Source organism: Electrophorus electricus, chromosome 3, assembly GCF_041902795.1.
Source record: "Electrophorus electricus isolate QZ-2024a chromosome 3, ASM4190279v1, whole genome shotgun sequence".
In the NCBI taxonomy this organism is placed as follows: domain Eukaryota; kingdom Metazoa; phylum Chordata; class Actinopteri; order Gymnotiformes; family Gymnotidae; genus Electrophorus; species Electrophorus electricus.
In genome coordinates, this window is record NC_137499.1 from 12526775 (window position 1) to 12549894 (window position 23120).

General features: G+C 40.7%; 4 protein-coding genes, 1 long non-coding RNA gene and 1 other non-coding gene across 10 annotated transcripts; 2 read left to right on the top strand and 4 right to left on the bottom strand.

The window, feature by feature from the left end:
- Positions 1–1162: 1162 nt before the first annotated feature.
- LOC145653777 (uncharacterized) lies at positions 1163–2209 on the bottom strand. Its single transcript, XR_014119983.1, has 3 exons — positions 2144–2209; positions 1875–1980; positions 1163–1655 (listed from the first exon to the last, which is right to left on the bottom strand). It is a non-coding gene; the product is annotated as an uncharacterized LOC145653777 (long non-coding RNA).
- A 2564-nt stretch (positions 2210–4773) lies between these two features.
- ccdc122 (coiled-coil domain containing 122) lies at positions 4774–8693 on the bottom strand. Its single transcript, XM_081707539.1, has 5 exons — positions 8604–8693; positions 7062–7193; positions 6441–6839; positions 5661–5777; positions 4774–4929 (listed from the first exon to the last, which is right to left on the bottom strand). The coding sequence occupies exons 1-5, from the start codon at positions 8691–8693 to the stop codon at positions 4774–4776; spliced, it is 894 nt and encodes a 297-aa protein (XP_081563665.1).
- A 1869-nt stretch (positions 8694–10562) lies between these two features.
- LOC113582613 (tumor necrosis factor ligand superfamily member 11-like) lies at positions 10563–14593 on the bottom strand. Its single transcript, XM_027018464.3, has 4 exons — positions 14224–14593; positions 13583–13618; positions 13369–13501; positions 10563–11543 (listed from the first exon to the last, which is right to left on the bottom strand). Exons 1-4 carry the CDS (start codon positions 14386–14388, stop codon positions 11074–11076), a joined length of 804 nt encoding a protein of 267 aa, XP_026874265.3. The 5' UTR covers positions 14389–14593; the 3' UTR covers positions 10563–11073.
- A 13-nt stretch (positions 14594–14606) lies between these two features.
- Positions 14607–18478, top strand: mtrf1 (mitochondrial translational release factor 1). Of its 3 annotated transcripts, none has more exons than XR_004776525.2 (9): positions 14607–15242; positions 15437–15534; positions 15639–15720; positions 15843–15950; positions 16140–16312; positions 16907–17034; positions 17131–17267; positions 17384–17482; positions 17581–17719. XR_004776525.2 is itself a non-coding variant. In XM_027018461.3 (9 exons), the coding sequence occupies exons 1-9, from the start codon at positions 14882–14884 to the stop codon at positions 17704–17706; spliced, it is 1302 nt and encodes a 433-aa protein (XP_026874262.3). In that variant the 5' UTR covers positions 14611–14881; the 3' UTR covers positions 17707–18478. The 3 variants fall into 3 exon arrangements, 2 of the variants coding, with proteins under 2 accessions (XP_026874262.3, XP_081566496.1); XM_027018461.3 differs by having other exon boundaries at positions 14611–15242; positions 16907–17024; positions 17581–18478; XM_081710370.1 differs by lacking the exon at positions 15437–15534 and having other exon boundaries at positions 15178–15242; positions 16907–17024; positions 17581–18478.
- On the bottom strand, positions 18288–22822 carry wbp4 (WW domain binding protein 4). 3 transcript variants are annotated; one of them, XM_027018462.3, is made up of 10 exons: positions 22719–22822; positions 22415–22487; positions 22237–22299; positions 21871–21994; positions 21299–21499; positions 21085–21152; positions 20907–20982; positions 20036–20319; positions 19277–19440; positions 18288–18991 (listed from the first exon to the last, which is right to left on the bottom strand). In XM_027018462.3, coding segments are annotated over exons 1-10 (1254 nt in total). In that variant the 5' UTR covers positions 22721–22822; the 3' UTR covers positions 18288–18792. The 3 variants fall into 3 exon arrangements, with proteins under 3 accessions (XP_026874263.2, XP_081566497.1, XP_081566498.1); XM_081710371.1 differs by having other exon boundaries at positions 19277–19452; XM_081710372.1 differs by lacking the exon at positions 22719–22822 and adding an exon at positions 22669–22686 and having other exon boundaries at positions 19277–19452.
- Positions 22823–23022: 200 nt separating this feature from the next.
- trnae-uuc (transfer RNA glutamic acid (anticodon UUC)) lies at positions 23023–23094 on the top strand. Its single transcript has one exon. It is a non-coding gene; the product is annotated as a tRNA-Glu (tRNA).
- Positions 23095–23120: the final 26 nt, after the last annotated feature.

Genomic DNA, 23120 nt, shown 5'->3' on the forward strand with positions numbered 1-23120 from the left:
CTAGCTTGTTGTATTTTTACCTTGGAGGTCATTGGATTTATCGCCTTTCCAGTTACTGTGGTTGGCTGTTGCGAGGGTGTGGTCAACAGAATTGCTGAAAATTCCTGATGTGGCTTAGTTGGTATTAATGCACCTGAAGCAATCAGCTGTGTGTGTGTGTGTGTGTGTGTGTGGGGGGGGGGGGGTAGTAGTAATGCAACTGTTACTGCTGTCATCCAGTTTCCGTTTGTACCAGCGGGTGGGTGCACTAACTTCAGGAGGAGAGCTGGGGTCGTCCTCCTGCCTGAACCTTTGTTCTTTGTTGAAAACTGTAGGGGAGCATGAGCTTCCTAAAGTGCATACTGGACTCAGTCAGACCGTTTGCATTGGATTTGGATTAACTGAACAAATGCAATTTCAAAGAAACTCAACAACTAACAGTAATAAATCTGTTACTTAAATTTTCATTCCAGACAAGTTTTATGATTACTCCTACAGTGTACATTTATTCCAATATTTGCAGCTGTTAGCCTAAAAATTTGGAGCTTTAGACTTTAATGACCATGCTGTACTGGTGCCCATACTGTTATAGGATGTGACAGTTGGCAAGATTTAATTGTGTAATATATTATCGATGGGATTTATACTGTAGTAATCATAGTTGATTTTTTTTTTTTTTTTTTTTTTTAAAGCATAAGATTATCTTGGGTTATCAAAGTCACTGTGGCGGTAACTTGCTAGTTTGTGAAAGCCACGGCAAAGGGAGGTGAGCGAGCTTCAGAGGTGTTTACCCCATCTAAGAGGCTGTGTAAATTTTGTTTAAAATCATTTAACAAATCTCAGCAAATATCGAAACAAAAGGCAGTTTGGTAAATCCACAAATGTTTCAGAAATCTCCATAAGACATGTCTTCATCGAATAGTTTCCTGCTTACAAGAGAAGCAATTAAAATACTTGCAGAGGGATATATAATGTGCTTCTTGTCCATGTTCATGGTCACGTCACACCTAATCTCAACACATTCCCTGTTCAGAGAAGCTCATAATAAAACAGAACTTTGTCTCTTAAATGCCATGATCATGTTTTATTACAAATAACTGAGAAGATCACTGTTGTGGTAGCTGTGTTTACAACTGGAAATGGGTGGGAGCTACAGCTGTTGTTTAGCTGTTGCCTAGCAACTAAGATGAGGCTAAATGCAGTAAAAAAATAACATTTGTTACCATCACCAGATGAACAATGACCCTGTATGGCAAGGTCCAATTTTGAATATCATTCTTATAAGTAGTTCATCTATAGACCCCCCCTTTTAACTGATTTTCAAAGATGGAGGCAGAGTGTGGGATATAATTACTCCAGTGGGTCCTGGGTCTGCCTGTGGTCCTCCTTCCAGTGAGACGTGCCTGGAAAAGTTGTAGTGGGAACTTTTATGAAATTCCCAAACCACCTTAATTGGCTCCTGTTAATCCTGTGTAGCCTGTGTGAGACCTTCCAGGATGGCAGAAATCCACACCCTGTTACGGAGGGGTTCTGGAGTCTCTGTACAGAGCTGCACCGCACAGAAGAGGTAGATCACTGTTCCACAACCTGGGCAGCAACCACACTGTTCTTCCTGTATCCTACATCCACACACTATCAGGCAGATTTTCTTCCCCAGTAACCTGGAGTAGACATTTCTTGGAATGCAAAGGGAGTGTGGTTATCTAATATGATGTCAGAAAAGTAAAGTAATTTAAAACCACAACTGAGGTCACGTATACATTCGGTCTATTTACACAAAAACGCACACATGCATCCCTTTGGTTTATACTGAATCATATCTGTCATTGTTTTTTGTGTTTATGTTCTGTAGCTCGGACCCCATCCAGCAGCCCGGCTGGGTGTTTTGCTCTAACCTCTACTGAGCTGGAACAAAAGCTCTGCTTGATACCGTACACCACAGACCATTCGCTACACCCTTACTCCCACTGCTGTGACACTGGCCAGGAATGTTGAAGTCTTCTGTGTGCATGTACGAGAAGACAAAGACAACAAGCATAAAAATGGAGAGAGAGAGAGAGAGAGAGAGAGAGAGAGAGAGAGAGGAAATACAGAGGAAGACAAAGAGCATGTTTATAGTGGAGTGTCTGGTGCAGTTTGATGGCTCTATTCAGCCCAAACTCACAAGGTCAGCTTTTAAGTGGCCCTGAGAGTCCTTCCTGTTTCCTTTGCTCCAGACAGGAACACACACCACCCCCACTGCCCATGCTCCCTTCAGGATTTTTAATTTTAGACTCCCACACCACCCATGAGGATCCAGGGAGGGGCCAAAGGGGTGGTGGCCCCAGCTAAAAGCTGATTGGCCACAGAAGTGCCAATCAGAGCACCATTGCCTAAATTTTGATTTTCATTTATTTGATTTATCGCAAAATTCGTGTTATAAGTCTTCTCACGAGACAGGTTACAGTGCACACACAAACGGAGAGACTCCAGATAATTGTTTTGTTTTTTTACAAATCATGCCAACTTCATGGTAAATTACAAGCAATTCAACACCTTACCTATATTTCAGTGAGAATTTATCTGTTTGTCAAATGTTAACTACATTACTATTTTGCTTAGCGTCACCAGCAAGCTAGCTAGCTTTGGTTGGAAGTGAACATTAGCTGGTATAATAACACATTATTAACTACGTCTTGAAGACACAACAGCCTACAGCAGCAAACCCTGGAAAATAGGAAGAATATTGCTGTTCATAGAGGTGAATGTTTAGTCATTTGCAGTTTGGTGTTAGGCGCCTCAGGTACGCCAAACTGGCAGAGAGTGAAACCATGAAAAGACAAAATAGGGTCTGGTCCACCAGTCAGTGAGGACAGTCAGAACCACGTTCTTCACGTTCCCATACCATGAGGTGAGAAGCGTAAGGAGATACCTACACTCCTGCCCCCTATTGTGAGGAGGCCTGACGGCTCAGTGCTGCTGTGAGGTGTGTTCTTGTGTCTTCCGGACCTTTCACACTGTGGCTCAAGCGTTCAGGCTCTTCCTGTCTCCCGTCTCTCCTTGGCATGATTTTGACTGAACATGGGCAAATATGGACAGCAAAGCGAAAGTGATAATGCACCATGTCACAAAGCAAGTCATCTTTAACTGGTCCATCGCCATGACAACGAGGTCAATGTACTTCAGTGGCCTCACCATTGACCAGATCTGAATCCATTAGAGCCCCTTTGAGATGTGGAAGAATGGAAGGGTCACTGCTTTAAAGTGCATCTGATTCACTATGGAGTAATATACAGCATATACAGGCAAAGGTTTGTTGGCAGACATGCAGCATATAATGCCCAAAGCCCCCTTTGCTCAGTAGTCATACTGAAATAAGATTTATTTCACCCAGGTTTAGTTCCCTTTCCACCTCATACCCTTTTCCCATGATGATGTCAAGTGCCTCTCATTTGTCAGAACACACTATCCAAACCACAGCTACAAATTACAAAGAGTAGTGAATATATTACATCAGAGAGAACGGTAGTGCGGAATAGAGAATCATTTTCAGGGGTAATTCTGAGCGAATGGCACCAGCATGTCCATTAAATGATGCAGGCGCGCACAAATACTGACCTAGGACAGTCTCCCAGGCATAATTCACACGCAGGTGAGTTTATTACATAACTGTTGAACACTTACCATGCTGATTATATGTTACGTAAGGTCAACTCACATGTATTCTCTGTTACTGGAACACTACACAGAAGGGAACACAATGAGTGACATTCCCTTCCTCTTGAGCCTAAGGGCTGGTTGTTTAATTCACTTTAGATATTAAGGGAGAGGGAAAAATTCTACAGTACTCAGGAAGTGCAGGCACTGTTGAACCAATATAATGCCAACACTTAAACACACATACTCACACAGAAAGCTGTGTTAACAACCTATGCTTGGGAAAAAATTATGTGATGCCCAAAAATATCAATTTACATAATTTTCCCAATGGAAAATGCTTTGGTTAGAATCTGCCCCTTTATGTCAACTCAGATACAGAGTCCTCTACTGTCTTTCACTCAAACCACACACTCAAAATAGTAGATTTGCATTTACAGTATTTAACAGACTCTCTCATCCATATTTATTGGTATGCTATGTTTGCTCCCTGGGAACTAAACCCACAACCTTGGTGTTTCCAGAAACTTGTTCGAGCTGCCTTCTATAGACAGTGTGTCATATATGTTATAGCAGATATGGTATATCAGATATATATAACTTGGATTTAGATGAGTCTGTAAGATCAGGTTCTGCCAAAACCAGAAAGACAGGAAGCAGAATATGGACATGCCACACATACAACATAATATAAATACATAAATAAACTATGAATACTATTTATTTTTAAATGAAATCTGTAAATACAATGCTGCTGCATTACAGGGCATATATCTCATTAAACTACCCTCAATGCCTCCTGTCACTCTGACCAGAAAAACAAAACGTTAATTAAAACATTTACGTTGTTGAAAAATTATTTTTCTTTGTGTGTTTTCAGGTATTGAGGTACTTTTTTGTTTTCATATGTTTATATTTCGCTTGTGCAATATCAACCAACACTATTCCGGCCTGTTGCCCTTTCTGTAGGGCTGTTACGTCACAAACGATTGTGTGGGAAAAAGTATTAAAGTATGATATGAGATATTTTACCTGACACAGAACTTCAAAAACACATAAACTGGAGACATGTTGTATTGTAGGCCTACCAAACCTTCTCACTGACATAAACTGCAACATCACTGAGTATTCTCGGGCGTAGACCTTCACCGACTGACTCTACGTTGGGGGAGATCCCTCTAGCTGGCTCTTGAGATGTTCCACCTCCTTCTCCATCTGGGAGATGTCACTGTGCAGCTGTTTCTGGTTACACTGAGCCTGTTTCAGCTGGCAACGGAGTCTCCTCACAATGGCCTCATATCTTCTGTTCTGAATCTGAGCAACAAAATAAATAAAAACAAAAATTTTAAATTCTAAAGTTAGGACTCTGTGAATATACACTAGACTCCAGAGTTACTGTAACCCTCAATTAAAGAACAAATGAGCAAACAATGTTATACAAAATGTTTTGTACACTTCAGATCATAACAAATTTATGTTTTTATTCTGATACTGTTTTTTCAAGGAAAAAAAAACACATTTGAAACCATTATTATGGTCACTGCTGAATTTTAGTAGTTTGTCCCTCCCTCTCTGCAAGCTAAGAACACTTTCTAGGCTCGAAGGTCTAGCAAACCAAACCCTTTCAAATAGTTTCTCAATATAGAGGTGACATTTTCTGCAGTTCTACAGCAGTGATCAATATTCTTTACCTCTTCAACCACCTTTCTTACATTAAAATAAGCATCTATGCTTTTTCACGCATGTGCATAGCATGTCCGGTTACCTTATACCAATACTCCTAATGAACATTATTCTGGTGTATTTCTGTGGGTACCAGTTAATGGGACACATCTTTACCTTGTTTCAAATCCAAGTTTCTTCCGATTTGAGTTAATAAACAACAGAAACTCTAGAAGAAATTTATACCAGAAATCTACACAAGCCAGTGCTTGACGATCTGAGTTTACGTCAAGATCTTACCTTCATATCGATATCTTACCTCGATATCTTATCTCAATGTCGATATCTTACCTATATATCTTATCTCCATTTTGATATTTTACCTCAATATCCTTTCTTATATGGGCATGGGTATCTTTGTGCTTCTCCAAAAGCTTTCGTTTTCCTCTCAAAATCTCTTCCACGCAATTTATATTTGTCTTAATATTTTCTATTTCTTTCTGAAGATAAAATGTTAATGTTATATTAATTTTATGTCTGACAATGCATGTGTTAAAATATACAGTACTGTGTAAAAGTCATGGCCACCATTACATTTTTGCAATGGTATAATGGCCATATATAATTATTTCAGTCTCTTTATTAGAATTAGAAGCAGAAAATACAGGAAATTTGTATGCAGTATTTAAAAAAAAAGAAAAAATCAGATAAAACAGCTTCTATAGACTACAGAGGAGAGTATTTGGAGTGACCTCGCATTACACTTGAGCAATAGCAGGAACCTGGCTCTCTGAAACCTACATGTAATGGAACCTGAATGAAACGGTACCAGAAGATTACTGCAGAAAACCTCAGGACAGACTCCCCAAAAGAGTTCCAGATGTGCTTAGTGTCGAGGGAGGTCACACGAAATACTGACTTTTGTCTGTAGAAGCCATTTTATTCTGAATAAAATGCTGTTTTTAAAATACTGTATACATATTTCCTGTATTTCTCTTAGTATCCTAAAGAGATACTTTAAGATAATTATATATTGTCATTATACCTCTGCTAAAGCAACAACTCTAATGGTGGCTTGAGATGTTTACACAGTAATGTTTATATAACTCACTGCATTTTTGTTTATTATATGTTTTGATAATTGGGGAAGGGGGGTATTGCACCTGGACCTGATGAACTGTTTCCCCGCCTGGATTCTGCAAGTCCACCTCCAGATCATCTCTGTATTTCCTCAGTCTCTTCACCTCCTCCCGCTTCTCCAGCAACTCTTTATAAACAGGCGATTGGCTCTCCAGTGCAGAGACACACATTTTGTAGCTCTCCATTTTATTGCGGTAAGTGTTATACCCAGCCAGCAAAAAGTGTGAGTTCTCTAGCTGTTCTTCTATGCAATGTCTGAGTTTCAGGTTTTCCATCCAGAGTGCCTGTATCTGTGCTTCCTGCCTTTTGTTGTGGCGTTGCATCTGTTCGGTCTCGCTGGTGATGCCTCTGATCTGGTGCTCCTTCAGTTTGATGTTACTGGCAACAGTCTCATAACGCTTTGCGATCTCTGATAGTGTGGCCTATACAGCAGTGGAAAAGCAGGGGGAAATGTGGACCAGATAAACACCAACACAAAGCATTGGGCACAATATCTCATCCTACACCATCTCTGAATGTTGCAATCCACCTGTTTTTCCTGAGAACTTTTTATTCATCTAAATGTCAAGTTACACATAGCTTATAATGATAAAATATAGGAAGACAAATAAAGACTATAGAAAACTGCAAAAGATCCTAAAAACCTGTGTTGAATTTAGGATATGATGTTTCTCCTTTAGTTCAACAGCCTGAGACTCCCCCTGCTGGGAAATCGCATGAAGTGCACTGGACAAAGAGAATTCCTGATGTGTGTCACTGGAGGACAAACGTTTGTGTGTTTAATGTCAAGCAAAATGTCGCGCCAGAGCAAAAGTAGTAACGCTAACTTTATAAAAGTAAAATGGTGAATCTTTGAGCTATCTGTTTAAATATTTTGTGTATGCTATTTCTATAAACTGCCCTAAAGAACACAAGGTATTCCCTAAACCAAATGTGCTAAAGAACTAGCAAGTCCTGTCAAAAATGCAGCTAGCTAGCAATCTAGCAGTCGACTTTATTATGTGTATGGCCTAGCAGATCTAGCTTATAAAGCTAATGTTTTAATAATACCTGAGTGTTTCTTATAAAGCTAATGTTTGAATAATATCTGAGTGTTTCTTATAAAGCTGATGTTTTAATAATACTTGAGTGTTTCTTATAATACTAATGTTTTAATAATACCTGAGTGTTTCTTATAAAGCTAATGTTTGAATAATATCTGAGTGTTTCTTATAAAGCTGATGTTTTAATAATACTTGAGTGTTTCTTATAATACTAATGTTTTAATAATACCTGAGTGTTTCTTATAAAGCTAATGTTTGAATAATATCTGAGTGTTTCTTATAAAGCTGATGTTTTAATAATACTTGAGTGTTTCTTATAATACTAATGTTTTAATAATACCTGAGTGTTTCTTTTTCGCTGTGAGGCATAGCTGACTGTAGCTACTTAGCTATTCGATAGCTGGCACAGTCCAAGCAAATGTTCTCCGTTGTCAGGGTGCGGTTGGTTGACAGTTTTTTAAAATAATTTTTCAAAACTAAACCCTATCACTGAAGCCAGTGGTGACAGTCCACTAGAATATTAGCCAGTTTGTCTGTGGCAGTGCAATATATTTTTCTTTCTTTCTTTTTTTATGTGAAATTTTAGTTCATGGTTGAATTTAATGTTATTACATACTTATTATTGCTATATTTATTGAAATATTTGAAGAGAAATATGTTCAATTGGTTATTTATTGACTATGTTTTAGCCCACAATATTTGTATTATTTTTTATTTTAAAGTTAGCCATCCATCTATCCATCTCATCTGGTTGAGCTTCTTCATTGATATGGACTCTCATACACTCTAAATGTGTCTATGGGTGGCAAATCTGTTAATATCACGGTTCATAAACTTTATAATTCATTTTCCAGATGCTTTGTGATGCTTTACTTAAATATTTATTTAAACAAACATTCTCATTATCTTATTTTTCTGAAAGTGCTTCAGTTCTGTGCTTGGATCCATGTTAAGTCTCACATTGCAAGTACCTGTAATGTAATGTAATGTAATCTGTAATGTGTTTATTTATTCTTTTTGTTCTGTTTTCGAGGTTCTTTTATTTATTTTTTCTTATTTAGCCTCACTCCTTAGTACCATTCAGCATTTACCAAATATACCTTTTCACTGGGGTACGTTGCATTTTCAGCTCATTATAATGACGATGATGATGATGACAACGATGATGATGGTCTTAATGATGATGACAAGAGTGATGATGATGATGATGATGATGATGATGGAATCAATCATAAGGTGGTATATGAACTTCTCATGGTACAATTGGAACTTTTCAATGGCAATAACTTTAGAAAAGCAACTTTAGCAATGCTTTCCGAACAGCACCCAGTAGTCATAAATAGTGAAATAAAGTCTACAAGGAATTTAATCTCATCAGACATTTTTATTCTTTGGGTGGGGGGTGAACCATTATTCAAGTATCAACAGTCTTATGAAAGCGTAGTTCTCCTTCAGGATTGTTTCAAGGGAGAATGGTCTCATCCTCCACCCAGTCAGGACAGGACAGAAAGGCTGAGTGAGTCAGCTGGGTATTTCCCTCATGAATCTACCCAGCCACAACAACCTCTGCTAGTTATTAATCCACAGTCCCCCTTTTCTCCTTATCACGTCACTAGTCTTAATTTGTGCTTGTATGCATATTTTGGGTGTTTCCTGCTTGCTTGTTTTGAGATAAATAACTATAGCTTTTCGTTGGGGTATTTCCCATTGAAATATAAAGGAAGAATTAGATTGGGAAAAAAAAACTGAATACATTGCTCCATGAAGCACAAGTTTTTTTTATTTATGAACTGATTTTTTATTTATTTAGCCTCACTCCTGGGTTCCATTCAACCAAACATCTGTCACATTTTCAGCTCCTATGAACATTTAAGCACTCACAATGGTTGCTAATAGTATATAATATTTATTGATTATATAGCTATATAATCATTAAACTAATAATCCTTACTTATAATATTGTAATATTGTAATGATTGTATTGTTTTAGTGCATGCGACCCAGAGCCTGGCTCATCGTACATTCTAAATTTGTTTTGGTAAAAACAAGTCTTGTGCAAGGCGTGAGTAGGAGCAGACAATTGAATACAGTGAACTTTTAACCCTGTTAGGAATATGAGAAGAAATGTAGGGAATTCAGCACAGACTGGAGATGTAAAGACTCTGAGATGTAAAAGGTTATGCTGATGACATATCAGATGGAGAGACCTCCCAGCTGGTCTGGGTCCAATTAAATCTGTCAGTAACGTAATCAGGCGTAATTATGCACAGGAGACATGCTTCATCCTGGCGAACTTGATCACAACTTATTATTAAATGCAGCAGTGATGTCTTTCTGGTTCTTGCCGATTTTGCTCTCCTCAACACTGGCGTTTAAATTTTTTGTTGCATCTAAATTGCTTTTTTTTCGCGTATATTCAGTGTCCAGGTGGGTTTTAGCTTAGTGAGGCCAAAAGCAGATACCAGCAAATGCTAAAATCAAGAATACACAGCCCTATTACTCATAATGAGTCACATCAGCTGCAGAGTGACTGCATATTTATGATGTCAAAAGCCTATGCTTTTTTCCAGACTTTTCTGCCAATTCATCAGTCTGCACTGTCCCCTAATACTTAAGGCACATGGATATGCCTTTTTTACATTTATACAGTGGTCTGATATGACAAGTCGACAGACGAGAGAGCCACTTGTTAGTGAGTGGAACTACTGCTGGACCTTCCAGGCAGAAGTTAGAGTCGTCAGGATACGGGGTGAGGGTTCTGTCTCACGGGAATCTGGTTTTTCCCCCTCGCATGTGACTTTGCTAGTGCTGTCTCTTCTACATCCCTTTTCTACCAACCTTCGCTTCCACCAGACTTGGGTTGGTAAGCCAGAAGCTGCAAAGTCATTCAACATCAGCGGCACACCAATAGTGCAATAATATCATTTCTAAGCATCAGACCACAAAAGTGCAAAAGGAAACCGTTGGACTCCTTTTCTCTGGACTATAATCGTATTCATAAATTCACTACTGTTAAACAGTAAGCATTTTATAGCTTTAAAAGAACATGCAAAGAGACCACTCACATAGCATTCAAGGGTTCAGGCCACATTACATATGATCTTGTCTTTTATTCAGTTCACTGAACAAAGAGATTAATTGCAATACAATGTATAAAATGTATAGTAAAGTGATACAGTTACACAGTCTGTTCAGGTTGGCTTTTTTCCCTTCGCCAGTTCTGGCAAACAGTCCAACAGTTAAAAAATCTGTAATATTGTTTGCATTGAGATGCTTAAGCCATACAGGTCTGCTAAAGAGAATTTTCAATTAACACTTAAATATTAAGATAAATAGATATTACGAAGTATTTGGTATAGAATGTTAGACTGCATCAAGAACAGCAACATCATTTCAGAGCTGTACAAATCCTAATTTCTGCAAGTATGATCAGGTTACATTTAAGAGTTGTTTCCATGTCAAAGACTGAAACAGCACAGTGCTGAGCTGATGACAGTGCATTCATTTAAATGTACTAACAGAATGTGTTTCTATTCTTTTATCCCATAGTGTGACAGGTACAAAAAGAGTCAATGGTGAATTATGTAAACAGTTTTACACACAGTCCTCAAAGCTACAGTTCACTACTTACCCTAAAAGCCCCAAAATAGCTGCCTTCCGCTTCTGGGTCAAGCAACCAAAAGTTTAACACACTGACATACACACCCTCTCCAGCCTGCAGTGAAAACACACCACTCTGCTGCTCACAGCACATGTGATACGTTCCTCGCTTCCAACGCCATGTATTGCCGCTTTTCATGAGCAACACCGGCTCTGAGGTCCTGTGTGAGATGCGCTCGTGGAACACATATTGCATGAGCTGCACTCCATAGTCAGATGGCGAAAGGGTCAGTGGGACATCAGATTGACTGTTGTGCTCAGTCTCAGAGCTCACCTCAAAAATATCGTAGTAACGAAAACATGTTTTGGCATACACATAGTACAGGCCCGACTCCTCAACCAGGATCCGTCCGTTGTGATATCCAAAATGTTGGAGGTTGCCTTGCTCAGCGTTCCAGTGGATGATGGTGGCATGTATAGTCCCTGATGATGAAGGTAAAGAGGGCTTAATAAACAACAGTTTATTAACTTATTCTGTGTCATATTTAAAATACACTGGGTAGGAATTTCATGTGTCTCTTGTAAATTGCTTATTGCGCACTGCCGGTCATGCTGACTCACATTTTAAATGGAAAAGTGTACCTAATGAGTAATTGTACGGAGTCTTTACCTATATACAGCACCATACATATCTTACTAAGTTATCACATCTAATCCAACGCTCTGTGTATGTTCACAATCATTTCTTCATTAGGGCTGTATTATTGGCCATATCAGTCCACAGATTATTGCTCACCTGGATAGATTGCACCTCACAAACTAAGACCCTCATTTCAGTCACGCAACATGTCAGTGCTTCATTTACAGAGTAATGCAATGTGCCAAATCACTAATTATGACCCTCTGTCAAAACAAGGCCAAACCATATTTAGAACTGCTGATTTGAAGCAAAAGAGCCATTGGATCTAGCTATACAACAATCAGCCACAACATTAAAACACTGATTCAGTAGCGCCTGTCAAGGAGTGTGATATATTAGGCAGCAAGAGAACAGTCGGTTGACGTGTTGGAAGCAGGAAACATGGACAAGTATAAAGATCTAGGTGACTTTGATAAGGACTAACCTGTCATGGCTAGACAACTGGGTCAGAGCATCTCCAAAATGGCAGGTCCTGTGGGATGTTTCTAGTTTGCAGTGGTTAGTACCAAAAGTGGCCCAAGGAAGAGCAACCAGTGAATGGACGACAGGGACATGTGTGCTCACAGATCACTGATGCACATGAGGAGAGAAGGCTAGCACTTCTGGTCTGAACCCATAGAAGAACTTCTGTAGCATAAATTGCTGAAAAGTCTGAAAAGGTCGCAGCCTGCTGTGTATGGAGAAGTGAAACCGCAGACCGGTCAGTGTGTACATGCTGAGCCCTACAGTGAGCTTGTAAGCAGCAGAGTTGGACCATGGAACACTGGAAGGAGGTGGCCTGGTTTACTTTTACATCATGTGGACAGTTAGATGTGTGTGTCACTTATCTGGGGTAGAGATGGCATCTGGATGCACAATGGGAAGAAGGCAAGCCAGCAGAGGCGGTGTGATGCTCTGATCAGTGTTCTGCTGGGAAGCCCTGGGTCCTCGCATTCATGTGGATGTTATATTGACACCTACCACCTACCTAGACATTGTTGCAAGTACACCCCTTCATTACAACAGTGTTTACTGCTGACAGTGGCCTCCTTCAGCAGGATAAGGCACCCTGTCACACTGCAAAAATTATTCATGAACGGCTTTAGGAAAATGACAAAACGTTCAAGGTGTTGGCTTGGCCTCCAAATTCCCCAGATCTCAAACCAGTCGTGCATGTGCTGGATGTGCTGAAAAATAAAGTCCAATCCATGGAGGCCATACTAGTAGGAATTAAAGGATCTGCTGCTAAGGTCTTGGTTCCAGAAACTACTGCACTCCTTCAGAGGTCTTGTGGAGTCCATGACTGGATAGATCAGAGTCACTGGTGTTTTGGTGGCATGAGAGGGACCCAAACAATAATTGGCAGATGGTTGTAATCAGTGATCGGTGTATATTTTCAAGTAGATCATTCATAATAACCATGTAGCCTAATTATTACTTTTAGGATTATTTTAGTGAATTCTGAGAATGGGACAGATGCCTTGGGAGAGGTTGGGAGGTTCTGTTGAAACTGACAGGGTTTGTAGTTAATGTGTACATAATGCAATGAGTACTTCTGAAGCTCACCTGATAGTGCCGGTGGAAGTCGAACACACAATAACAAATGAAGATACTGCTTTGGCTACTCACTCTGTGCATGTCTGCTGGCTGGCCTTACTGGTAGGTGAGCAGCTGGCATAACGCTTTTTTGTTTCCTTGATCTGGCTCCTGTTCTCTGCTTCCCTCTCAAGGCATCACCCGGGGCCATCTCATTAAGAACACCCTGCATCGATGTGATTCCTGAATAAGGTTATTTTATATTTTGAGTATAATATAGACTGGCGCCTTCACAGACCCCTCTCACCTCTGTGGGTCTCTGAAGCTCTGCGGATGAGTACACCTGGAAGAAATAAATGAAATATGAAACGAGCGCATGCACCAACGGGGACGTAATACATGTGCTTATCAGCTGGCATTCTACTGGCTCGCGGTCTCATGCTGTGTGCAGAAGTGGTTCAAGATGCTTTGTTAGTCATAGATGTTAGTCATATCATGCTCTTCCTGCAAACCATATCCATTATGAAGTGTAGTGTTTTTAAAAACTTCTTTCTTTAAAAAAATAAATAAATCTCTGCCACGCTTTATAAATGCAAATGTTATGTACATGTTATGTAAATATGATTGTAAGAACAGTAGAAGCCGATTTGAGCAACAGTTAAGGTTTGGTACATTTGCAGTAGAACAAATTTAACATGCTGAACTGAGCAAAAGTAAGAAAGAAATTGTAAGTTTTGCACATATGCAACCAAACCAATCAAGAGAAATGCCATATATTATACACACACGCACACACACACACACACACACACACACACACACACACACACACACACACACACACACACACACACACACACACACACACACACACACACACCCACCCACAGACACACACAGACACACACACATTTTGGTTAGGTTTTAAAGAAAGATTATCAGGTGTACCTGTGGTATATGTCCAGTTAGATGTAACAACACTGTAACAGTTGAAACAACCTGCATAAATCCAATAATAGTGAGGGCGACAAATACTGCCGTTCTGCCGTCCACCGACACTGGTCGCTGTTGTAATTCCAATGTTTTAGCGTCTATATTCTCTATTACAGGCATAATTAGGAACCAGGTGAGGTCTTCGCTGATTGCTCAGAAAGTTGCTAAGTGTCCAATAACACTCTACCCGGCTATACAGAAACTTTGGGCGGGGCAACGCCTGCAGGCTAATACCGTATACGACGACCCCTTACGACTCAAATCCCCCGTCAAACTACATATCCCAGAAACCCACATACCGAACTACTTCCTGTTGAACTGGCATGTAAAACATCCTCAATGTGCATCGTTTCTCATGCCGTTTATTTGCGAATGTATTTCACCATCTTATTGGATCATCAAGATACTTTTCTAACTTGAAAGCCGCTTGTTGTTTTTTGTGGTTCTGACCAGTGGGTTTGGTAGCAGATACCTGGACAGGTTTGGATTTGGCTAACGTGGAAACCCTTCCTACTCATTTGAGAGTATTTCGGCCTTTTGACCTGGGTTAACTTTATTGTAGCTTGCAATTTCATATGGGCTTAAAACGAACCGTCTCGAAAAAATAACCACCATGAGTGTACATAGGTGGACACGCGTGTGTGCGCTAAGATTTTTCTCCAGCTTTGTTCCGTTTTCACCTAAAAGCATTTCGGGAACGCGGTCGTTTCCCCGTGGTCACGGCACCAGGTCGTCGCGGCTGTCGTGTCACGCAGGCGACGACCTCCTTCAAAACGGAGCCGTTCAGAGGCACCTGAAGCGGCTGCTGGCCGAGTACACCAATATCTCCAGCAGTTTACAGCAAGCAGAGGTTAGCGACTCTGACAGGAGGGTGTTAAACAGGAGGCTGCTTGAACTATCAACTGTGGCAACGACATTTCAGAGCTGCGAGAGCGCAGCAGAGGAACTGGCAGAAGTTGAAGCTCTTCTACAAAGTAGGTTTCTTCCGAAATTCCGTGAAATCGTTATTCTTTCTGTGGTGCTTTAGGCCGCCACTGGGGGGTCGCCGCAACTCAATTTTGACATACGGTACTTTGTCGAGGTTACGACGTTATATCGTTAATAATTTCTTATTAGCAGTTTGTTACTAAGATTGTTAAACTCGCTGTTTTAACGTTATATATGAAAGGTAGCACAGGTGGAGAAACCGAGGACAAACAATTGGTTGAACTCCTCAAAGAAGAACAACATGTTGTTGAAAAAAGAATATACAATTTAAAGAGAAAAGTGAGTTCTGAAAATGCTATTCGCTCTCGTCACTAACTTACAGCTTTGCAGCTAACTTATTTTGTACCTTTTTGCTCAATAAGTCATACTTTGTGGTTCCTTAGTTGATAAAGACACTGGTGCAAAGTGATGAGCAAGATACCAGCAGCGTTATCTTGGAGGTTGTGGCGGGGAGAACCACTGGAGGTCAGTATTGTGCCACCTTCTGTATTGCTCCACTCTAGTGACCAAAATCTTTAGCGAGGACAACTTTTATCTACAAAAAGGAAGCATAAGTCATTAATTACGTCCTGTTTGTTTTACTCCAGGTGACATCTGCCAACAGTTCACGCGGGAGATGTTCGATATGTACCAAGCCTTTGCCTTCTATAAGGACTGGGGTTGGGAGTTGTTTAATTACACTCCAGCTGATTACGGTACAGCACCTCTCACTCCAACCCTCCCTCCCCTCTCTCGTCTGTCCGTCCACGGCTGCGCACTTTTCCTTTCTTCCATACAAGTTTACAGTAACCCGCGTGCTCTCGTACTGCTGCACGCGACGAGATCTAGAACTGCGGACGGCACAGGGTCTGGTGTAACTGGTGAACTTCTTTGACTAACCTTAGGTGGCCTTCACCACGCAGCAGCGAGGATCACAGGGGACGATGTTTATGGCTGGTTGAAGTTTGAAGGTGGGACGCATCGTGTCCAGAGGATTCCCGAGACTGGGCTGTCTTCACGTATGCAACGCATCCACACCGGGACCATGACTGTCGTAGTCCTCCCCGATACCGATGACGTGAGTCTTCGGTCTCTTTCAAACAAAACTGCATGATTTTAATCCTGCGATTTATTTAGTGCTTGGTAGCTGGAGAAAATTGGTTGAGAAATAATCAGAGAGAACCAAGACTCTGAAGTGCAGTTCTTAAAAGTTGAAATAAACCCCAAACGGAAACATTTGAGTTCAAAATACAGTCAATGCAATACAAATCATTTGTCCCACAGAAAATGTGCTTTTTTACCGGTCAAATAAAGGTTTGTACTCCCCAAGAGCATGAAAACTCAGTGGAGCTGAATTTGTAGCCACACCCCAAATCCACGAAAATCTAACAGAGAGACTGCGTGTAGTTGAACCTGTCTGTCGCAGAACTACTACTACTGCTGGATGATGTATGATTGCTACCCATGCTTCGCATAAGGCGTGTGATGGTCAGTTTTGGAAAAACTCCCTCACACTGTCTCTCCCTCACTCCCGCTACACACACACACACACACTCACTCTCCCGGTCCACCCCATACCATGCATTTTTCAAAGCACATTGAGGCCGGTGACTAGCACAACTTTTTAACTATGTACCTTTTCTTGTGTTTTTTGACAATCCCAAACCCCCAGGTGGACATAACCCTAGATCCTAAAGACCTGCGAATTGACACCTTTAGGTCAAGAGGAGCTGGCGGTCAGAGCGTAAACACCACAGACAGCGCTGTCCGCATTGTTCACCTCCCCACAGGTACATGCAGGTACACACTGATCTGTGCTCTACTGAATCTCTTATGAGCTTAGAGATTCCGTGTTCAAGTATGGAAATGATATTTTGAGTTTTTGTTCTGTTGCAGGCACGGTAGCGGAATGTCAGCAGTCCCGCTCGCAGCTACAGAACCGGGACACAGCCCTACGGCTGCTCAAAGCTCGCCTGCACCAAAGCAGTCTGGGGCAGAAGATGGGAGAGAGAGACTCAGCCCGCAAACAGCAGGTTCGTTATGACCAATTCTCATCAAACACGTTCGTTTATCTATTCTGTTTCATATCTTGGTTTTAAAGGCACAATGCACGCTTTACTGTCCTTACATTATTGATGCTTTCGTTTAGGTGGGCACGCGGTACCAGTCAGAGAGGATACGGACTTATAACTTCAGCCAGGACAGGGTGACCGATCACCGGATTGGCTACGTGACCCGTGACACAAAGGTGGATGTGCCACTTTGAAAACGTGTGCAGCATGTCACGTAGAACCTGCGCGCAAGGGTTTGCATTAGCGCTCCATGTCTCACCTTTGTCTCGTCCAGGAGTTTATGAGTGGCGGCGAGCTACTGGAGGAGGTGATCGGTAACCTCCAGGAATGGAGCGAGCGGGAGGCGCTGCTGGATCTGGTGACCAGCGCCGACACTGGACACGCTGGAGCTCACAGATAACCTCACACTGTTGTATCTGTTTCAAGCTCGGAAGTGTAGGATATCTTTTTTTAATTTATTATTATTTTTAATTTAATGTTTATTGCTGTTCTTAAGAAGTTTAGTCTAACATGGCTTTATGTAAAGTTATCAAACTGCATTGATTGCTGTATAGAAAACCTTGAAGTGGAACAGAAGTGTTAAGTTGTTGATTGTGGAAATTAAGGAGAAATATGGTCCGAATGATGCAGCAGTGTGGCAGGACTGAAGACTAGTTAACGTATCTGAGACCGCAGAAACGTGCGTTCTTCAGCTTCAAACTGAAGCAGGGATCAAACAGCAAGCCGTCTGATGCATGAGGTTGTACAAAAATTATTGCAAGGACATTTAAAAAGCTGCATGGTTGACATTTGCAGAACTCATGTTACTACAGTGATACTAGCTGAGATGATTAGTAAGAGAGGGTGGGGAATTACTATCAGCTCTGCCCAGTCACAGTGCTGTGCACACACACGCGCCGACATTCAGCCTATCAGACACAAACATGCCTCCTGTGCCAGGAGCACAACACAATCTTTTATGAAGCATGCCAGGTATATGCATCTCTGTCAAAAAAACATTTATTTGTAACTCATTTGTATAATATATAAATTGTGCAGAATTTGAAGAGTTCAGTTTGAAGAATGAAGTATGGAGAGGAATTTTGGCTTTTGGTGGGGGATGTGCAGATATCTTTGCCTGCACTTCTAGAAAACTTTAGAAATTATACAAATAAATACATAGTCAAGATGTATATCCTTGTCGTAGAAATGTATATGGATCTGCACAAAAAAATTATCAAGTCATGGAGAATTGCTTAATAGTTAGTTAAATTCCTCATTCCAGTTTGAGAACGATATTTTCAAAAATGGGAAACAAAATCTGAAATATTACCACCTCCGTTAAGACCAAAATTAAAAAGAGAGAGAGTGACAGCAGAATAAAATGTACATTGTGATACTTCATCTGTGCGACAAAAACATCAATAGCAGAAGCTGTGCTGATCCAGTTCATCCCATTGCTGCAGTTCATCCAGAACCTGGAACCAGACACGGAGGTGTCGTGTTCTCAGTCGTCCTTCCCCCTCTGACGGAGGCTCCTGGACTTTCCGTTCTCTGCCTTCCTCTTCTTGAACGTGGCTTTGGAGCTGTACTCTTCTCCCAGCGAGGTGATGGTTCGCTCCTTAAACTTGGCCTTGGGCTCTGCGGGCACGTCGGAGGGCGGGGCCCCGCTTTCCGTCTGCGGCAGCTGCAAGTCGACGTTCTCGCTGCAGACACACGTGACGGGTTCAGCCGTCGGAAAAAACATGTGTATCAGTTACTAAAGTCAAAGAGAGGCTGGAACTGTTTGTCTGAAGTGTGTGGATTACGGTAGGGTTGATGCCATAACGGCACTGTTTGTGTTTTCAGTCAGTCGCATCAGTTGGGAACAAACGACAGCACGTGACTCTTAAAACAAAATGTGTTTAACGCGTACAGAGCTTATTTTCCGACCCCGGTATTTTTGTACATAATACAAACACTTCGGCAGCACACAGGACAGCTCTACTCACTAGGGATCCTCCTCTTCCTGAATCTGCTCCCATTCTCCATACGGGGCGAACGTTCTGGCCTTCTTTGCAGGAGTTTTTCTGTCTTCTGCAGGTTGGGACGATCCTACAGTCTGTTTGTCCTTTTCCTCGTCCTCTGCTATCTGTGCTGTTTCTTCCTTCCTTTTCTGAGGAGAGCACTTTTTTTTTAAAAAAATTCTGAATTTCACACGTATACACGAACGGTGTCTCGTGTTTGTCACTGTACAGACCTTTTACGCAACAAATTTTCACTACTCTCAGAGGTTTGAGAACCTGCTGGAAAGTAGTTTCACTTTCTCCCATTTGAAGGATATATTTCTTATTTCAAATATTTACAGGCAAAATATTACAACATACAAAACCAATATCAAAGCAATATTCATGATAATGAACGTTATCCCTAAATCTTTGCATTAATAAAAGCTTCAAAGACATACAGTTAAGAAACTGTTTTAAAATATGCATCTTCCAAGACTTGTAGCTGGTTGGTGATCATTAAAACGTACCACGTCTTTATTCAAAGATGAAATTTACGAATGCATTTCAGTCGTGATAATTTGCTTACATAAAAACAGCATAGGGTTTAAAGCAAAGCATAGGTAAATATATATTTTTTTAAAAAGACGTACCTAATCTTGTAATTAGTGGGCTATGTTGGAAAAACTGAGTATGCCAGTACAAAGCTTCTCAAGACACAATGAAATCAATGCATTAGATGTGTACGTAAGGGATGCGTCTCACCCGGAAGCTGATCTTTGGAACTCGGGACTGTTTGGACTCTGGTTGCTCTGCAGTGTCTGTCCGGGCTTCAGAACTGTCCTCTTCCCCAGAGCGGGACTCTGGCTGTTCTGTAGAAGGGACCTGCTGTCCCGCAGTTTCCTCGGCGGGACTTCCCTCATCAGGACTCTCCTCGGCGGGACTTCCCTCATCAGGACTCTCCTCGGCGGGACTTCCCTCATCAGGACTTCTCTCGGCGGGACTTCCCTCGGCAGGACTATAATCAGCTGGCTTTTCCCAGCTAGACTCTGGTAGGGGAGAACAACATTAAAATACATTAAAATATCTGTCTTTTACAAATAAAGTAAAGCCCAAGAAAGCCTGTGCATATTACAATGTTAATAAAAATTTAATGGAATTATTATTAAACTGTACATAATGAACACAGTCTTATAGTAATTTTAGATTTACTAGATGCAATAATAGTTACACATTTTCATGACAAGATTCTGAATAAGTGTGTTGTGCTGTTGTACTTTGGTCAAGTCATGTTATGCATAATTCTGATGGGTGTGTGAACAGTATTCTGATTAGTCATGTCACACACTTGATATGATGTCTTGAAGACTTATATATTTGTGCAGTGTTTAAATGATCGCTGATCCTGCACCTGTGTTGAGTAACCAGCTCTAGTACTTATTGTGGTCTGATATAGATCTTATGTTTATTTTGCACTTCTAGGTATCAGCATTGTTTCCAGTATATTTCAGCAGTATCCTAGTTCAACAGTATCTTGAACTCTAACCTACTGTTATAGCTAGGATAAATTAGATGAGAAAATGTAATAAAGCATAAAAATGTAATATATAATGTCTTGTCCAGAGTCTGAGCTCACCTCCAGTCTCTGTGTTATAATAGTAAGTATATCCATCAGGGCTCAGAGCTTCCATCCACGCACTGCCTGAGGTTACCTGTTAAAGCACAAGAAAAAGTTATGTATTGTCCTCTGTATATTCAAGTAATTTATTAATATCTAAAACTATGTTTAAAATATGAAGAAAATAATTCCTTACCTCAGTTTGATTTGTAGCTGGTGACACACTTTCACCTTGAAAGCCTTCTGGCTTCTCCCACTGAGACTCTAAATTGAAGGACATAGCCTTAAACCTTTGGTGCGTCTTGTAGAGTAACATCACACATTTGATTGACAACATGAGTTGACCAACATAAGTTTGTACGCTTAGGTACAATAAAACAACAGGGTTAAACAACAGAGTCAGGGCTGACCTCCAGTCAGTGTGTTGTAGTAGTAGATTACGCCATCGTCGGTGGTTCCCTGCACCCAAGCATCTGATTCGCTGCTCGTGCAGGTTACTGTGGTTCCCTGCACCCAAACATCTGATTTGCTGCTTGTGCAGGTTACCGTGGTAATATCCACCTTGCTTTTCTGAGATTTTGTTTGTTTGCGGGCAGGAGCTTCTGAGGCACCTACATAGGAAGCAGTACACGTTAATTTTATGACGGGGTGAAACGAGGCATTTTTCAAAAAAGCATTTGTTCGTTTTTATTTGTTTGTTTACTTTTGCTGTCAAAGTATCACTTTTTTAGTTAGGTCAGTAATTCACAGGTCAGTTGCATCCATGTAACTTCCATCATTCAGTGCAAGTTACAAGGTACTACTGAATTTACTTGAGTAACTCAAGTTACTACAAACATTGAATAATTAGGACAAGAGGCTCTATGGATCACATTTGAAAAGTAAACAGCATTATGAGCAGTTACACCTTACATTTGTAGAAAAAACAAACACTTCAGTCACTTTTTCTGTTACTGGGCAAAACTGTAGATTGGTAAGATACCTGATTCCGCTTGTAGTCTTTTCATATCCTCTTGGTATGCTTTCATGGCAGCTTCTTCCATGGCTGCAAACTCCTTGGACATTTTCTCTTCCTTCTTGGCCTTGTCAATGCTTTTCTTTTTAATCTGTAATGAACCATGAGAGGGAGGGGTGACAAGGCTGGTCATGGGTACAGTCATCCAATAAGAGAGACTTAATTACGTGGCTATATCTTATCTCCTCGCAAACGCAGCACCAACGACTTGCCAAATAATGTTTGCTTATTTTGACTATTTACATTTACATCTTCTATTTACTATTTATTTATCTTCATTATAGCACCCCCTCTTGGTCAGACAGCATATAGCACTAGAAGGCCTGGCTTTACCTCTTCGATTTTGGCGGTGACATTTTGTTTATGATTCTTTCCCCTCTCGTGAAATTCAATACTCTGTCCAAGTGAAGACGAAACACAAATAGAGCAACGAATTATTAAAAAAAAAACATTTTTTAAAACAACGTCGACAGAGACTCTTGAATCGGCAGCGGGATTGTGGATGACTCACTGGCTTGTTGTCTGCAATCCAGCATTTACAGTACTGGCAGAACTTTCTTGGTTGGGATTTCCAGTAATCAGCCCTGACGACGTGTTAACAAAACAACACAAAATACGCAGAAACACAAGTGTAATTCAGGTATTAATGCAAGTACGTATCTACACCATCTAGTTAAGGAGCTGGCTAATTTGGCTGGGCAGGTAGGTATCCAGCTAGCTAAACATTGTAACGTGACCATAAATCAAGGGCTTAAATGCGCTAACCTTTAAGAATCTGAGAGAAATCATAGGCAACGTCGTGTACAAGTACTTACATTATCCACTTTTATCATTTATACAAGGGGTCTAGTAAATACTGGGCTAACTGGCTAGCTGCATGTCTGAAAATATCCACATTTGTCGCATAGATATGATGTCATAGATTTCCGACACTCGTAAGGACTTAAATGGCTAAATAATAGCTGGCTAACGCTAGATTTAAATCTGCTCCTTAATATAACATTGTATTTGTTTCAGGAACTGGAATTGCTGTTAATTTTTCATTTTTTTTTTTTTTTTTTTTTTTTTTTTGGATGTTGTTTATATAATTGCCTACCTAAGCGACTCTTAAGCAAGACCTCCCATATGGTCTAGCGGTTAGGATTCCTGGTTTTCACCCAGGCGGCCCGGGTTCGACTCCCGGTATGGGAAGGAATTTTTCTCTTTTCGTTTCCCAC

Bases quoted from the DNA above. Each gene is read 5' to 3' on its own strand.
- ccdc122 (XM_081707539.1), bottom strand. From the start codon at position 8,693: ATGATTGATTCCATCATCATCATCATCATCATCATCATCACTCTTGTC. The intron at 7,194-8,603 runs GTCATTATAATG...TGACATTAAACA, and splicing joins TCGTTGTCATCATCATCATC to CACAAACGTTTGTCCTCCAG. The intron at 5,778-6,440 runs GTGCAATACCCC...TTTTATCTTCAG, and splicing joins AAACAGTTCATCAGGTCCAG to AAAGAAATAGAAAATATTAA.
- LOC113582613 (XM_027018464.3), bottom strand. From the start codon at position 14,388: ATGCCTGTAATAGAGAATATAGACGCTAAAACATTGGAATTACAACAG. The intron at 13,619-14,223 runs GTACACCTGATA...TATTTCTTCCAG, and splicing joins TAACTGGACATATACCACAG to GTGTACTCATCCGCAGAGCT. The intron at 11,544-13,368 runs GTGAGTAGCCAA...CTTCATCATCAG, and splicing joins AGCCAGCAGACATGCACAGA to GGACTATACATGCCACCATC.
- mtrf1 (XM_027018461.3), top strand. From the start codon at position 14,882: ATGAGTGTACATAGGTGGACACGCGTGTGTGCGCTAAGATTTTTCTCC. The intron at 17,268-17,383 runs GTTCGTTATGAC...GCTTTCGTTTAG, and splicing joins ACTCAGCCCGCAAACAGCAG to GTGGGCACGCGGTACCAGTC. The intron at 17,483-17,580 runs GTGGATGTGCCA...TGTCTCGTCCAG, and splicing joins ACGTGACCCGTGACACAAAG to GAGTTTATGAGTGGCGGCGA.
- wbp4 (XM_081710371.1), bottom strand. The intron at 21,500-21,870 runs GTATCTTACCAA...CTTCCTATGTAG, and splicing joins AAGACTACAAGCGGAATCAG to GTGCCTCAGAAGCTCCTGCC. The intron at 19,453-20,035 runs GTGAGACGCATC...TTAAAAAAAAAG, and splicing joins TTCCAAAGATCAGCTTCCGG to TGCTCTCCTCAGAAAAGGAA.